At 37.8% G+C, this 15978-nt stretch overlaps 1 protein-coding gene across 10 annotated transcripts in view; it reads left to right on the forward strand.

Annotated features, from left to right (window-relative positions):
- Positions 1–4002, forward strand: part of LOC111862894 (protein-tyrosine sulfotransferase) — a 193776-nt gene extending 189774 nt beyond the window's left edge. For all 10 annotated transcript variants that reach the window (XM_023848690.2, XM_023848695.2, XM_023848691.2 and 7 more), the window contains 2 exons: positions 1700–1953; positions 3489–4002. In XM_023848690.2, the coding sequence (XP_023704458.1) occupies positions 1700–1953; positions 3489–3813 (579 nt within the window). In that variant the 3' untranslated portion in view covers positions 3814–4002. The remainder of the gene's footprint in view (positions 1–1699; positions 1954–3488) is intronic.
- The last annotated feature ends 11976 nt before the right edge of the window (positions 4003–15978 follow it).

A 15978-nucleotide genomic window follows, 5' to 3' on the forward strand; every position in this document is an offset into this window, starting at 1 on the left:
CGACTTTTAGCAGTTCGAGTGAGTAAAAAAATATTATTTATCATAATTATATTAAAAAATATATATATATAGTTTTGTTCTTCGTTTCATTATGAATATTTCTGTGAAAATTTTATCTCAATATACCTATTTTTGCGAGATTTACTAAGTTTTTCATGGATAAGAGAACTTTCCTGTTTAATAATTAAATACCCCGTCGGTTTGGCGGTAGGAAAAGATTTAAATACTATCCGTCGCGGAAGGGTTAAGTATATTTGAAAGGAGGATCCTGAGATATATCTTTGGACCAGTGGAAGTAAAATGGTAAGACATACTCTTTGCAGATGTGTACTGTGTAATGTTTCTGAATATGAATTCAGCATCAGTACTTCTTTATATGAGGAATTATTTATACATTTGGAAATAATAGTACCCAATAGTAAATCAAACCGAAGGTATTAAAGCTCTAGTTCTGATAGTGAATGTAACAACCACATAGATGATACGAACCATACTCACTCTGGTGAAACATAAAGACATTTGTGAGAGCACAGGTATTGTCATATGGGACAGTTACAATATTTAGTAGAGATGTATGGTTGCACTTAATATACATGGCCACACATGCCACTAGTTGCCAGTGATGTAAAAGAATGACTTTCCATACTTTTCTACTAGTATCAAACATGGCTTCCTTTGATATTTTTTTGTTCAACATGCTGCGTCATTTTGCTCTTCTATGTGAATATGTTCTTCCATCTTTGAAAATTCTACACTAACGTTTTACAGTTCCTTCATTCATTACAGTTTGGCCATTAACCATGCACAGTGGATTTCCATGGCACTCATGTTCTTGTGTGAAGAAAGTAGATAACAGATCGAATTCTGCAGCTGATGGGATTATCAATCACACGACTCAACCTAACTCACTCTGTAGAGACAAGAACAAACACTATGTGACCAGTTATGTGATGGTTTACAAGGCAATGAGTCATGTGATGCTACTTTGCATGCACAAACTCTCCCCCATTCCTATGTTAGTTCTCTAAAATAAACAGAAGTTACTTTCTGAATAACCCTCGTACATTTAATTGTCTTTCATTTTTGTTGTTCTTACCCTTATGTAACATGTAGGTACTACTGTAAATTCACTGTTTACTTACTGTTCTGGGGCATGTGGCAGTGTAGTTGGTTAAGGTACTATGCTACAAGCTGGAAGGTCACAGATTCCATTCCTGATGAGGTCATTGGATATTTTCGAATGACCTGATCATTCCAGCCGCATTATGACGTGGGGGTGACTCAGCCTCTAACAGAAATGAGTACCAGGAAGCTTCCTGGGAATAAGGGGTGGCCAGCACATAAGGCTGACAACCTCACCGCCATCTGTGAGCTGATTGTCTAGAGAATGTGGGAGCCGTGATGTCTTTCGCCTTCATGGCCTGTTACAGGGATAGCTTTACCTTTTTTTTTACTCATTATTCTGTGGAACAAGCTGGTAATAAAATAACAAATAGTTTTGTTCTTTTCCATTTCTGTCTCTGACTTTAACATTTAGGATATGCAACATGAAACAAATAATTTTGAAGTACTTTGAATTCATGCAGCTTTTCAGTTTTCTCAGGCAAGGCGCAAACTCATGTCCCTTGATAAGTAAACTGATCTTAAGTATTATGATACTATGCTTGATAGCACATCTCACATGACAGTTGTTGTGCAGGTGACCATCACAGGGTTTGATCTGACAAGCTATCGCCAGTGTCTGACAAAGTGGAACTCTGCAATCCAGACTATGTATAACCAGTGCCGTGAAGTGGGACCCTCACGTTGCTTCATGGTATATTATGAACAACTGGTCCTGCATCCTGGTGAGTGGATGCGACGTATTCTTCAGTTCCTTGACATCCCTTGGAATGAGTCTGTTCTTCACCATGACGAACTCATCAACAAGCCAGGTGGTGTTTCATTATCCAAGTAAGTGATAAATCAGTTTTACTTATATTGTACCCTGGTTCATTGTGTGGGGTCTAACAGAATAGGAATTTCATTAACTGTATCAACTTGAAGATAGACGGAAAACACATTTCCAAAATGGCACCATTTGTATAGGTAGATAAATTAGAATGATGGACAAAATCCAAGAAATAAGTTTTGAGGTTTACTTAGCAGTGATTGTTTGGATTGCTATGTTCTGTAGTCTTGAAGGCAGATCCAACACTTTGGAGAAATGTGTTGTTGCAGGCTGCAGAGTTGTAGTATGTATGGTAAGGAAAATTAGGATGATGGACAAAGTCCAAGAAATAAGTTCTGAGGTTCTCACAGTAGTCATTGTGCAGATGGCAGTCTTCTGCATTGTGACACCATTGTAGTTTTATAGTCATGTTCAAACACTTTATGGACACCTGTTGCCTCTACCTTCTAGTTGAAGTGTGCATGGTGAGGAATCAGTTGGCTTAAGTAGTTGAATTGCAGAGGTGGTCATTCAGACCTCTGGGGTGTAGGCTCTATTCTGGGTCAGCAGGAACAATGAATAAAAAGATGGCCCTTTTGAGGGCAGTGATTGATATTGTGCATGTGTGTGTGTGTGTGTGGGGGGGGGATGAAAATTAAAATTTTCCTTTTCAGTGTTTCTATTGCCACAGAAGCTCCACCCCCCACCCCCACGTGAAAAAAATTGACCACCTTCCCTGAAATCTGAATGAACATTCCTCACCCTGCACACTTCAACCTGGAAGACAGAGGCAGCATGTTGGGCATATGATGGATGCCATGGGGATCAGTATTGTGTCACATTGCAACACTGATTTTAAGCTTCATTTTAATGTTCTTTTACCATGGCTGCTTGTAATGCTGAAAAATTTATGACATACTGGTAGTCTCACCCTGTGTTTGATTAATTTTTATTCATGGGGTGGGGTGAGACTTAATCCACTTGGTACGTTGATCACTAGTGGGCCTGTTGTACCAGGCCTAGATTATGATGACAATGATGATGGAGCACTTAGTGGAATGAGAATAATCAGGGGAAACCAAAGTATTTAGAGAAAACTTGTCCAAGTGTCACTTTGTTCACCACAAATCCCACATGACCTGATCTTGAGTTGAACCTTGGCTGTCATTGGGGGAAAGTTTACAACTAATGGCATGGCCTATATTTTGTTACTTTTAAGTAGTGTCATTCAGAAAATGAGATCACGGCTCATATGTTTGCTTTTTATTTAATTTATGTAGTGACAGCTGGTTAAGGTTTTACAAATTTTCACCAGATTTTACTCAGAAACATTTTATGCTGAGAAACAATCTCTTGAAACATGCTGGAATATGTAGTGTTGTCATATAAATTTACAGTTTATGTATCTGTTTCTATTGTTTAGTTAGCATGCACTTCTCCTTAGTGTTGAAGAATATGCATAGTCTTACTATTGCAGACTGTATTTAATTTGTACAGAACAGATATCTGATCTGTCTCATTTGTTGTAACCAATGTTGGTGTGTGTAATTATTTTTAGGGTGGAGCGGTCGTCGGACCAAGTGATAAAACCAGTAAACTTAGAAGCACTGACCAAATGGGTGGGCAACATACCAAGTGATGTCGTGCGAGACATGGCTGACATTGCACCCATGCTGTCTGTGTTGGGCTATGATCCATATGCAAATCCGCCAGCATATGGTTCACCTGATGCATTTGTTGCTGACAACACAAAGAGGATACGTGCCAATGTGCAACTTTGGGAGAACAGAGCTAAAGACTTACTTAGTCCACAACGGACGTTTCAGGATGTGAATATCGAGGATTCAGCATCAGAAGCTGCACCTGCTCCTGCTGCTGCGTGATCCCATCTTTCTTGAGGTGCTTCTTCTGTTGGGTCTTGTGTGCATCATGAAGCTTAAGGACAGAAATAAGCTAAATAAACTAAAAGATGTTCATTCTGTCTAACCCAAGACTTCCCAATATTTCATGTTTGGTTTCACACATGAATTTTAAGAACAAGTATTGTAAATAAAACCACATAATTCATTCAAGATTTAGTTAGATTCTGCTTCAGAATTTTGTTACAATTTACACACTTTGTGTTACCAAGTTGACACTGTTCCTGTATTCCTGTAGTTTTTGTGTTTCTGACATGTAATTCATTCTGTCTTCTGTATGATATTGGTAATGTTTTGCCGCATGTTGTAACACAACACAAATTGGTTGATTTCTCTTTTACACTCCCAGTTCTTAGTTAATGTCACTATGTCAGATTTTCCTGTGATATCTCACTGTAGGAGCAGCATATGAATTATGGCAAGGAAAGCCTAATTAAAGACAGTTGTAGAGGCTGATGAATGAAGTAACCATCCCTGTCACCATGTTCTAAGATGAACAGAGATAAAATTGTAGTTCTTCTTTCATTCATATTAGGACTGAAGTTTTGATCTCAGATTTTTCATGACACTTTCACTGTATCACACAATTTGCATTATGTGACCATCTACTTTACTTTCATATTCTGAGTATTTTGATTGGAGAGCTAACCTGGTTGATACACTCTGAAGAGAAACCTACTCCTCAGACCCCACTGGGATGTACTTTGCTCCTGGTCTTGCATTCTTCAGAGCTGGCCCTAGTACCAATTCACCACCAGTTATTTACAAATCTATTTGAAACTCCACAACATATCCACTCCTACACCTTGAATATGTACGGTGTAAGAAAAAGAAAAACCTTCTCACGTTTAAGTGATGCTAGTCATCAGGAGGTATGTAAAAATGCTAAATTGTTCATTTGTAATCTGTGCCTAAAGAATAGTTACATTTTCTGGCGACAGCTTTAAATTCTAGATGCATTCCTCCTTTCAGATGTGTGATTGTCAGATACCAAGAGCTAGGGATATTGAATGGCTTGAAAGTACTCATCCAATGCTAGGCCTATTGAAACCTCTTAGGGATATTACAAAACTAGAATCCTTCCATCATTTAAGGTGTATTCCAAAACCTAATTTTCTCTTCAGATGATATTTCAAAACCTTAGTAAATACTCATTAGGTGCTGGAACAGCTCAGTCACTATAATGATGGGCTATGGACTGGATGGGTGCAGTTCGATTCCCAGCAATGGAAAGAGACTTTTTCTCCACAGTACCCAGACCAGCTTTATGGCCCACCCAGCCTCCTATCCAGTGGGTACAATGGGCGCTTTCCCTGGAGGTAAAGAGGCTGGGAATGAAGCTGACCACTCATCTGCATCTAGTACTAAGGCAAAAAATGGTGGAGCTCTGCCTCCACTCCCCCATACATCTTCATGGCATGGTGCTTAATTAATCAAGCACAGGGACAACTTAATATTTAACACTCATTACAGAAAAAGTAACAACTCCATTGAATTTAAAATATGAGGGTTTACAAAGATTTAAATCATGGTTCAGTGAATAATTATGTTTTGTATTTGTGAGGTCCAGGACTTTATCCCTATTCACAGACTTGGTGCTGCTTTTCTTCAGTCTCTCTGGTGTCTTCTCATAGAAAGTTACTGTTGTGTCTTTCCATTTCAAATGATATCACATGACATTTTCAGATGGCCAGTAAATGGTATTTACTTGTAATATTTTTCAGGATGTTTTTTGCCAAGTTTGATGGAGAAACACTATCTGGTGTCTCACTGACCTACCAAGATGGACACAAGATATAATAATGACTAGACTGATTAGGGGTTCACATCCCACCTAATGAGGAAAGAAGTGTCTTTAGTTGAACTAGGTCAGAAGAAATGGAACCTGTGCTGAGTCTGCTTTTAAAGAATATTTTAACATAACAACTAGGCTATTTTAGAGTAAATGTTATGGAATTAGTTTGGCTTTTAAGAAGAAATAATTGGTTATTGTCTCTGTGTGTATGGAAGGAGTTCAGCATTATCAGAGACCACTGTAGTAGGCCTGAATATGCATATTGTCTTTTTGTTGTAGGAAGTTTCTCAAATATTTTAGTACAGTAAGTTCTTTTTCATCTCTCATTTTTACTGCTTTGCACAGGAGCACCAGGTTGTGAGTGATGCCATGTTACATGTTTCACATACACTGGTATGCTGATATTAGATGTTTTGTCTGAACTGTCTCAATACAAGTATGCACACTGGATCTGCTCAATCAGTTCAACTCCCCTTGGCTCACCTCAGCATAGACATTGGTGGTCTGCTTCTGTTTCAGGTCCATACAGACTCTAGGTGTTATGGGTAGTTTGGATGAAGAGGAAGCGATTGTGATTATCCTCATTTCAAGATATCTCACATTTTAGTAAATCTAGTGTGATGATTCAAGCATCACTAAATGCCTGAATTTATGGAAATTACAAAAACAATAAAGAAATTTTTTCCAAATGGTTGAGTTTGAGTGCAAATTGTAACAAAGAAAGTTGAATTTTGGGTGATTTATTTGGGATGTCATGCCCGTTTCAAGCTGCTGTAAACTTCCATTCCATAATACTGACATAAAACGACCAGTGGTAGAAATGTAACAGCTAAGTCTGCAGGATTTATATACCAAATCTCACTTCTCTACAAGTAATAGGACTGTCAAATCTTTTGTGATAGAGATGTTGATAGTGCAAGGAAGGATATTCAGTCAGCTGGTCACACTTATTTCAGGCACATAAGACATAAGATCTGGAACTACATACCCATATGGAAGATCATGAACTGGTACCCATAAAATACCCAGGGAGTCTCATGGGTTAAAATTTTGCTGTTTCCTCCGCCTGCACTTTTTTTATAGGTCATAAGTATAATCATTCCAGAAATATTATGCACATAGTTAGTTTCCAATATAAGCTACACGTGCCTATAATATAAAGTTGGTATTCAGTTGCCAACTGAGGCATGTGATCTTTAATAACAGCATAAGAAATAAAGAGCTTGCACATATATTACTCAGTTATTTATTAGGGTATGCAAGTATCAATTTCAGCAAACACTGTGTTTTGAAATGTAACATGCAGCATGGCAGAAAATATGGCAACATCCAGATACAAAGCAGCTATGAGAAATAACCAGTGTGTTTTACTTCTACATAGAGCCTTTCAGCATGCACAATACACATCTTGCCCTACTTCAAGTATCTGTGCAGAGGTGTTATTCTCACTAGCGTATAATACCTTTGCATGCTATAAATTGTAGATGTTTAGGCCGCTATTTTTGGTGCCATATGAATTGAATATTAAGAATTTCACCATTTTTTTAATAACTCAATGAAGGATGATGAGAAATTCTTCAACTCATTTTGGATGTCATGCGACAAGTTCTGTGATCTTTTGGATATATTACTCATAGAGAAATCCATGTAAGTTTTTGTGGTGAAATTTCTCTAGCAGGGTGGTTAACAATGGCTTTGAAGTAAGTGCTTTTTGTCTTCATTTTACATTTAGAAGTACACTTGTGTTTCAAAAGAAAATTAAAATCATTTTCTTATTGAAAAGAATTCAGTTATACACATTTTTTGGTTTTTAACATTGAGCACAAGCTTCTGTTTTCCCTTTTGAATTTTGAGGCACAACTGTGACATATTTCAATATTTATGCACAATAAATTTTCTCAGATCACTGAACATCAATCATCTATAAAAGGTGGCTGTGCAGATTTTTCACATTATGACATTATATTCATTTATGTAATGTGACGATGAGAAAGAGCACACAGCCTTCTGAAAGTTAAAAGCTGCAAAAGGAAGTAAAAACAAAAATTACAGTAAAAGTCCGTTGTGACACGCCTCACTATACTGCAGGTCTAGTCATGTTTCCCCAAATTATTCCATTTATTTTTTTTAAACAACTTTGTTTCACATTTCACCATGATTTCTTTCTTCATAAGCAACTTCATTCAAATGACTGCATCTAGTCTGTCACTATGAGTGGATAATATGGCCTTCCACATGATCAGTGATTTTCTACAGAGACACCAATATGTGTCTACATGAGAGAATACAGATGAAATAAAGCATGCATTTAAACCTACATATGGTATAATTTTTATTAGCTTACTTTCCTAAAGTAGGCTTATGCGATCACCATGCTGTCTGTATATCTGTCTCTCTGTAAATCCCCCTGTTAACTTTTGAATTCCAGAACTAATATTTATTAAACTTGGTATGTATATCATGGCATCTGAGCCCATCTTAGAGGCGTACTTCATAAATCCCTTCCATCAGTCTGTGTCTCTCTATTATTCCTCCTGTTGTTGCTAGTCAGAGGCTCAGTAAATTGCATCCCTCCTTTCATTTGCTAGGCAACAGCTCAGTAAACACTCTGTTGGCATGAATAAATGCAGCAATAGAAGATTTGTTGGATGCATATGTTTGTGAATCTGTCTGCTTATCCCTCTGTCATTGTTAGGTTACAACTCAGTAAAAATATTCTCACCACAAGGAAGAATTGTTGGAGGTGTTGTTTTTTGTGTAATCCATGTTGTATCAAAGGAAAGTATGTGATTAGTATTTCCCAGAATTTCTCGTTACTGCAATTTTATATTAAATTTGTTATAAACAAAAACTTTCATGTCAAAAGAATTCTCACAAAATTTCCTGAAATCCTGCAGGTTGCTGATAATGTGGGTCTTAATTTGGTCTTCTGACACCTGCGTAACAATGGAGTTTTAACTGTATACATTAATTAATCACTGCAATAAAGTGCTGAAATATAATATTCTATAAAGCCTGGCAATGTGGGAAGGTTCAGTGAACCCATCTCTGCTGATTATTTAAAAGGAAAAATTGAATGGATATTTGAAGCTTCAAACAAATACAACAATGATTTTCTAATTATCACAGCTGTATTGTAAAACTATTATATGTTGAATTATTAAATTGATTTGTGAATTGTTAGTGAGCAAAGAAGGTAATATTAATTATCAGGCAAACAATTTAAATTATAAACTGATTTTTATGTGGTGTAACTGTTCCAAGTACTTGAGTATTACTGATGGCTAGTATGGTATTGTCACGTATTGGGCGTATAACACGACAAATAACTTCACGCTGTATTTGATATAGCGAATTTTATTTCACATTCGCACTTACAATCACCCAAATTACAGAATCACAATTACTGCTATCTGCAGTATCATAAATACTACACTCCAAATTCCAGAATACAACTGACTGGTTGCTGGCTAACTCGGAACTAACTCGGAGGTAGCTCGAGGACTAACTCTGAATAGCCTTCGCTGCTCCTTATGTAGCCTCGTTCGGACAATACAGAAAACGGCCACGTAATAGGCACCACTGTTGTCTGGTGCCGTCGTGCTAGCAACGCTGTGTACCGCTGTTACTACGTCGTCTCTCACAACCACTGTTTACCCGCGCTGCCTAGCAACCGCGGTAGCCCTTGGTAACGTCACCGCTGTTGATTCGCGTTGTATAGCGACCAGGATGCTGGGACTCGGCTAACTTCGGCTCCGCTCGGCTCGTCAGCTCTGGAGGAGGGGTCCAGCTAGCGCGACACGTCACAGTATTTTTCCATGTCAAATCATATGTGCAGATATGTCTCCCCATGCATTTCAGTTTTTTAGTAGTGTCATGACAGAATTTATTCTCATGATTATAGAGATGACTGTAGTCTTGAACCAGTTCAGTCAGCAAATCTTCAGTCATTGCACTATTTAACACAATTACAGAGTACATAATTCCACTGGTTTGCGGTATAATAGCACTTATGTATTGGGTAATCACAGATTTAACTGGAGGATCAGCAGTTGTGACTTAAGTTATCCTTCCATCTTCAGTGCAATCCAGAAAACTTGCTATCTAAGAATAGTGGAAGGTCTGAGCAAACCTGAGATTATGTGAACTGAATGGATAGGGCATGCAGGGGCTGTATTAATTTCTGTAAACTTTACTTTTGCTTCTGAGCTGAGATGATAGGAGCCAGTGGGTGTCCTCCTTGATGGTATCGAAAAGGTGGTCTTTTGAATAAAATTTGTGCTTGTTTTTATGGTAGTAATGATTCCTATCATAGGTATGTCTTCATAGCATGGTGCTTAATTAACTAAGCACAGGGCAGACTTTACCCTATTTTAGTCTTCTCGGTTACAACGCCATTTAACCTGGTAGGTCAATACCAACTTTTGCAAGAACATGCTGCTCCCATCCTGAAGATGGAGACGAGATGTTCCTCTGAAACTTTGATATCTACCTACTACACTACATGGTCTCACGCCACTGCATGCCGTAATATAAACCTATATCTTGGTTTGAAAGGGTACAATTTCAGAGAACAAAAGACTTCATTTCCATTGTTCTGTGACAGATATTAGCAGATGTTTCTTATTCACTCTTATGAATTCTTAAATGTTGATTTTCCCATTCCATTGTGAACGTCTTAAAGTAACTGGGTTGATGGTTAGTTTAATAGCATAAGAGTGATGCAGAAAATAGTTTCATAGGCCAATTTGAAACGTAACATACAAATGTTAATTCTGCTAATGACTGCCATGGATCAATGCAGGAACAGTAATATTTCCACATCTTTATGTTTAAATACTGGTGAATATACCTAACAATTTCAGATCATACAGACAGGATAATCACAGCAGAGTCATACAAACCGCCCTGGATAAGCCATTGCTCTTCCATGTTCTCCATCTTCATCCAGAACTGTAGCAACATCCCTCTCAAGAAGTGCAATTACTATTTTGTTATAGTTTTATCAGCATGTACTGCCATAGCATTAATGCTTGATTTCATCAACAGATTTCGCATCTTTGAAGCTGGCAGTACAGTGTATATCTATGCTGATCACTGTCACATTGTTTGTGTGAGACTGAAAAATGGGAAAGTTCATGTTGCCTTTGTGGGGCTCTCTTGTCAACGTGTGTAGTCTTGTCATTACTCCGATGACAACCCACTTCTNTGAAGTAGAATACATACATAAGTTGGTTAAGTGTTGCATTTATCAAGATCTGCTCAACTTTATGCGCAGATGATCAATATATGCATCAAGAGAAAGAGGGGAAAGAAAAATAATACAAAAGACTCAGTGGAAGCTGGATCCTGGTGTACTTATGTGAACCGTGAAACATAAACATCTCTTGTATATATTAGTGAAAAGATTTGGTACTGAAAGGTCAGTGTGAAATGACAGATGTTTGAGACTCAAGAGACAATCCAAGTTGTGATCTTATTTTTATATATATATATATATATATATATATATAAGCAAGTTTATTAACTGATGTGTAGAGATGGATAAAGAGATTCAGAAAATTATTTGTTATTCCATATTGTGCACACCCTATCTCCTTGCTCACAATTGAAAGAAGGTACGAGGCCATGTGTTAAGATATGTTAAGTGGATAGTCATATACAGAATGAGAGAATATTAGGTGCTTCCCCATTTGTAAAGCACAAAAACGTTCTTCTGTCAGCCTTACGCCACGATATACAAGATAACTACACACAGCTACATTGGATCTAGTAAGTTCATGCTTGAAGCTTGTCCATGCATCTCTTTTGTGGTCCCTTTATGCATCATTGGCAGTCCAGCTTCAGTAGAGTGTAATGTATCACAATATAAAATTGAGCAGTGGTTGTTTCATAGAAAGCTATTATTCTGTCTTATGTGTGTGTGTGTTTATTTTTGAAAAATTTGAAAATGAATCATAATATAATGAATATGATGTTTTTGAACATATTGTTTGAATAAGGAAAAGTTTCAAGAATATAACATTATTTATAATGAATTAATTGGCTTCTGTTGTATGGTGTCTGTCATAAGTATAACTTGTCCATGGTAAAATCAACATCTTCAGAATACACTTCGGAAAGCATTCTGTCAGCAGTTGTGTTTACAACACACAGCAAACTGAAGAGGTGCATAATTTCCAATTTTCAACATTGACACATTCAGATAATCAGTTTATAGCCAAGAAAACTGAATGTGAATTTGCTACAGACAAAATATTGAGTCTTCAAACTTGATACTTTCTAACGTATTAATTCCCAGAGATAATGCTACTCATGAATGTGGGAAAATCAAAAGTAATGAAAATTTCGAGACAACCAACCCAAGTCACAATAAAGATAGACCAAAAACAACTGGAGAATGTGAAAAGTTTTAAATATTTGGGTAGCTTGTTAACAGATGATGGAAGGTGTACTTGTGAAATTAAATCTAGGATTGCCATGGCAAAAGCTGCATTTAGCAAGAAGAAGAATCTTTTTACCAGCAAATTGGACTTAAATTTGAGAAGGAAACTAGTGAAATGCTACATTTGGAGCATGACTTTGTATGGGGCTGAAACTTGGACACTTAGGGCAGTAGATCAGAAACACCTGGAAAGCTTCGAATGGTGTTGGAGAAGGATGGAGAAGATCATTTGGACCGATTATGTGAGAAATGAAGAAGTGTTAATTAGAGTCAGTGAGGAGAGGAATATCCTGCACAAAATAAGAAAACAGAAGGCTAATTGGATTGGTCATATCTTACGCAGTAACTGCCTTCTAAAAGAGGTTATTGAAGGAAAGATAGAGGGGTGGAGAGAAGTGTCCAGAAGACGAATAAGACGTAAGAAGATGCTGGATGACCTTGGGGACAAGAGGATATTCTCATTTGAAGGAGGAAGCTCTAGATCGCATTAAGTGGGGGAACTGGTTTGGAAGAGACTGTGGACCTGTCATCTTGACAGATTACTGATGAATGAATGCTACTCAGAAACCTATTGTCAGCAGCAACACTACCTGGTGATGAGGACGAGCATTAACACAAATGATGAGCACAATAGATCACATTGATGTACAATTTGATGATGATGTGGCCTGCAATTAGAGCAAAGTTTATAGCATTGTTCATAATGCTATTTCAAGGATGTCTTCATTATTGTCAGCATCAACTCCTGAAGAAATTATTGATGCAGGTCATTCATTGGTTGAACTGATTTTTGGCAAAAATGTTGTAGCAAAATACACTCTTACATGTATGTGATAACTGACCTTTGTTCAGGGACATACTAGATATAGATGTCACAGTTTATGTCATGGAATGCTTTAATAAGCTATGAAAGTTGCTTGTTTGAATTTTAGTGACACCTCATTTACTGACCACAGAGAAGGTAACAGTCCACTATAGCCACATAAAATCACTTCATCAAATGTCTAACTGATGAATCTATGAATTCAAAAATATTTATGTCAATGAATGGTGTAAGAATAGTAAATTAAGATCCACATCGTGCCACAGCAAACCTCTTGTGGAAAACAGAAAGATACAGAGACCTGGACATAACAGTGTACAAAGAATTATAAGACTTATAAGCCTTTGATTACAATAAAGCTACTTCTTTCATGTAGTACGAGTACAAATACTTTAACATGTAGTAGTGTGAGGAGATTGAACTTTGGTAATGCTTGCTACCATTCAGTCCAGAACCTTTTGTCTTCTCCTCTGCTGTCCAAAAACATAAAAATTAGAATATACAAAACTATAATTTTGCCTCTGGTTCTGTATGGGTGTGAAATTTGGTCTCTGATATTAAGGGAGGAACAGACTGAGGGTGTTGAGGAGAATATATGGACCAAAGAGAGATGAAGTGACAGGAGGTTGGAGGAAACTGCATAATGAGGTTTATAACTTGTACTCTTCTCCAAGTATAATTAGAATGATCAAGTCGAGGATGAGGTGGGCATGGCATGTAGCACGAATGGGGGTGAAGAGGAATGCATATAGGATATTGGTGGGAAGGTTTGAAGGAAAGAGACCACTGGAAAGACCAAGGTGTAGGTGGGTGGACAATATTAAAATTGATCTTAGAGAGATAGGATGGAATGGTATTGATTGGATTGATCTGGCTCAGGATAGGGACCAATGGAGGGCTCTTGTGAACTTTTGGGTTCCATAAAATGCTGGAAAATTCTTAAGTAGCTGCAGATTTGGGAGCTCCTCAAGAAGGGCTCAGCTCCATAAGTAAATATTTTTTTTATTGGTAGTGAGGTGGGACTTAAGTCCCTTGTACTGCGGCCACATCTGGCCTATTGTACCAGCCCCAGATGATAGGTGAGGTTGACTGTGGAGCAATATGTAGGTTTACTACATGTCCATTAGATAGCACTGTGTGCCCATTCCAACACAGTACTACTTAAGAAGTGGCCTATAATATACTGTTGAAATGGCAACAGTCCAAGACGGAGGGGGAGAGAGAAAAGAACACAGTTTTGGTCACCTTTATAGTACTATGTACAGTATATAGAAATTAAACATGCATTGGTTGTGTCTGGTTTTAGAAACAGTATTATATGGTTGAGTCCTCAGAGATTACATTCTGCCATATACATTAACATTCCACAGCTACTTCAGTGGAGTTAAATCACAACCATCATCAACCATGGAACTTTTTAACATACAGAGCTACTAACAGAAGTTCTGGAAAGAACTGATGACCTACTTTGGCTTTCACTATAAACTGAGGGTTTGCCACAGCATGGACTGAATACTAAACACTGTGCCGAACAGTTCTTTTATTCCTGCGTGTGTATTCATTGCCGCAGGAACACTTTTACTCAACCATAGCCTAGCAACATCCATCTTTTCTGACTCCACTATTCTGGCTTTCAGGTGTCATGTCACATTCCTCCCCCTTTATGGCTGCTCAGCAATTTGAGAGGCTGTAATGTTGGTAGTACTGGTTGGAAGGGTTTTATATATTATGCCATTGTGTTGGGCTGAGAGGCCATGATATACATACCATATTTCATAAAGTTGGGTTCTGGCATTCGAAGTTTGTTAGAGGGGGATACACATACACAGAGACATTATGGTAATCTCATCAAAAGGTAAAGCTATCCCTGTTGACAGACTGTGGAGGTCCATAGGGTTGTGAGGCATCGAGGCTTCCACATTTTGTAGACAGTCAGGTCACAGATGGTGGTTAGGTCAGCCTTATGTGCCAGCTGCCTTTCACACCCAGAAGGATTCCTGGCTCTCATTTTGTTAAGAGGCTCAGTCAACCCCATGGCCTTCCAACTTGTAGCATAGAGCCTGAACCAAATACACTACTGCGTACCCAAGGTTATCTTATAAGACTACTTTTATTTTTTGAAAATAAGGAAAGTAGACTAAAAATAGGAACAAATATAACTACTGCTCATGCGATTTTAAACTGAAAATATTTCAGGATTTTCTAATGGAACATGGCCGGGATTGCGCAGTCGGTATAGCGACTGGGTACGGGATGGACGACTGAGGGGTCGGAGTTCGAGTCCCGGTAGGGCAATATTTCCTCCTCTCCACGTCATCCATACCGGTTCTGGGGCCTACTCCACTTTGCGTCCCATGGGTAACTGAGACTCTGCCCAGGATTTTAAAAAGCCAGGGCGAATCTAACCACTCACCTCAAACTAGTGCCGATGTCAAGAATAAGTGGATATATGCATTTCCTCCCCCCTACGTCTTCATGGCGTCATGCTTAATTAATTCGTTGAATTGAATTGAATTTATTTACATTCTATAAATCCTAAGCAGGTTAGTACCTTTGGATACAGAACAAGTCAAAAGGTTACATACATAAGTACAGGCAATTTTAGCTTAAAAATTAATATAACTTAATTTTACATCATTCTCTATTTACATTGAAGTATTCATCTAAAGAGTAGAAGGAATGAGCATGTAGATAATTCTTTAACTCTGATTTAAACTTTTTAGTATCATTGCCCAAGTTTTTAATACTTTGTGGCAGATTGTTGAACACTTTTATGCCAGTAAAGTAGACTCCTTTTTGATATACTGATAAAGTTGATGAGGGTAGGTGTAAGTTATATTTTTGTCTAGTATTCATGTTATAGACATCAGAATTTAATTTAATTTAAGCACGGGTACAAAATTTCTCTTTGTTGTGATTTATTCAATGGAACATAGCCATATCCACGGATTGTAGTTACATAAAGCCACGGATCAGCTACGCCATAGATGTTCATCTGAGTACATGTATGTTATACCACTGATCAACTAATCGGGGCAGCATGTCATGTTCCATGCGCGAGAAAAC

Source organism: Cryptotermes secundus, unplaced genomic scaffold, assembly GCF_002891405.2.
Source record: "Cryptotermes secundus unplaced genomic scaffold, Csec_1.0 scaffold528, whole genome shotgun sequence".
Classification (NCBI taxonomy): Eukaryota; Metazoa; Arthropoda; class Insecta; order Blattodea; family Kalotermitidae; genus Cryptotermes; species Cryptotermes secundus.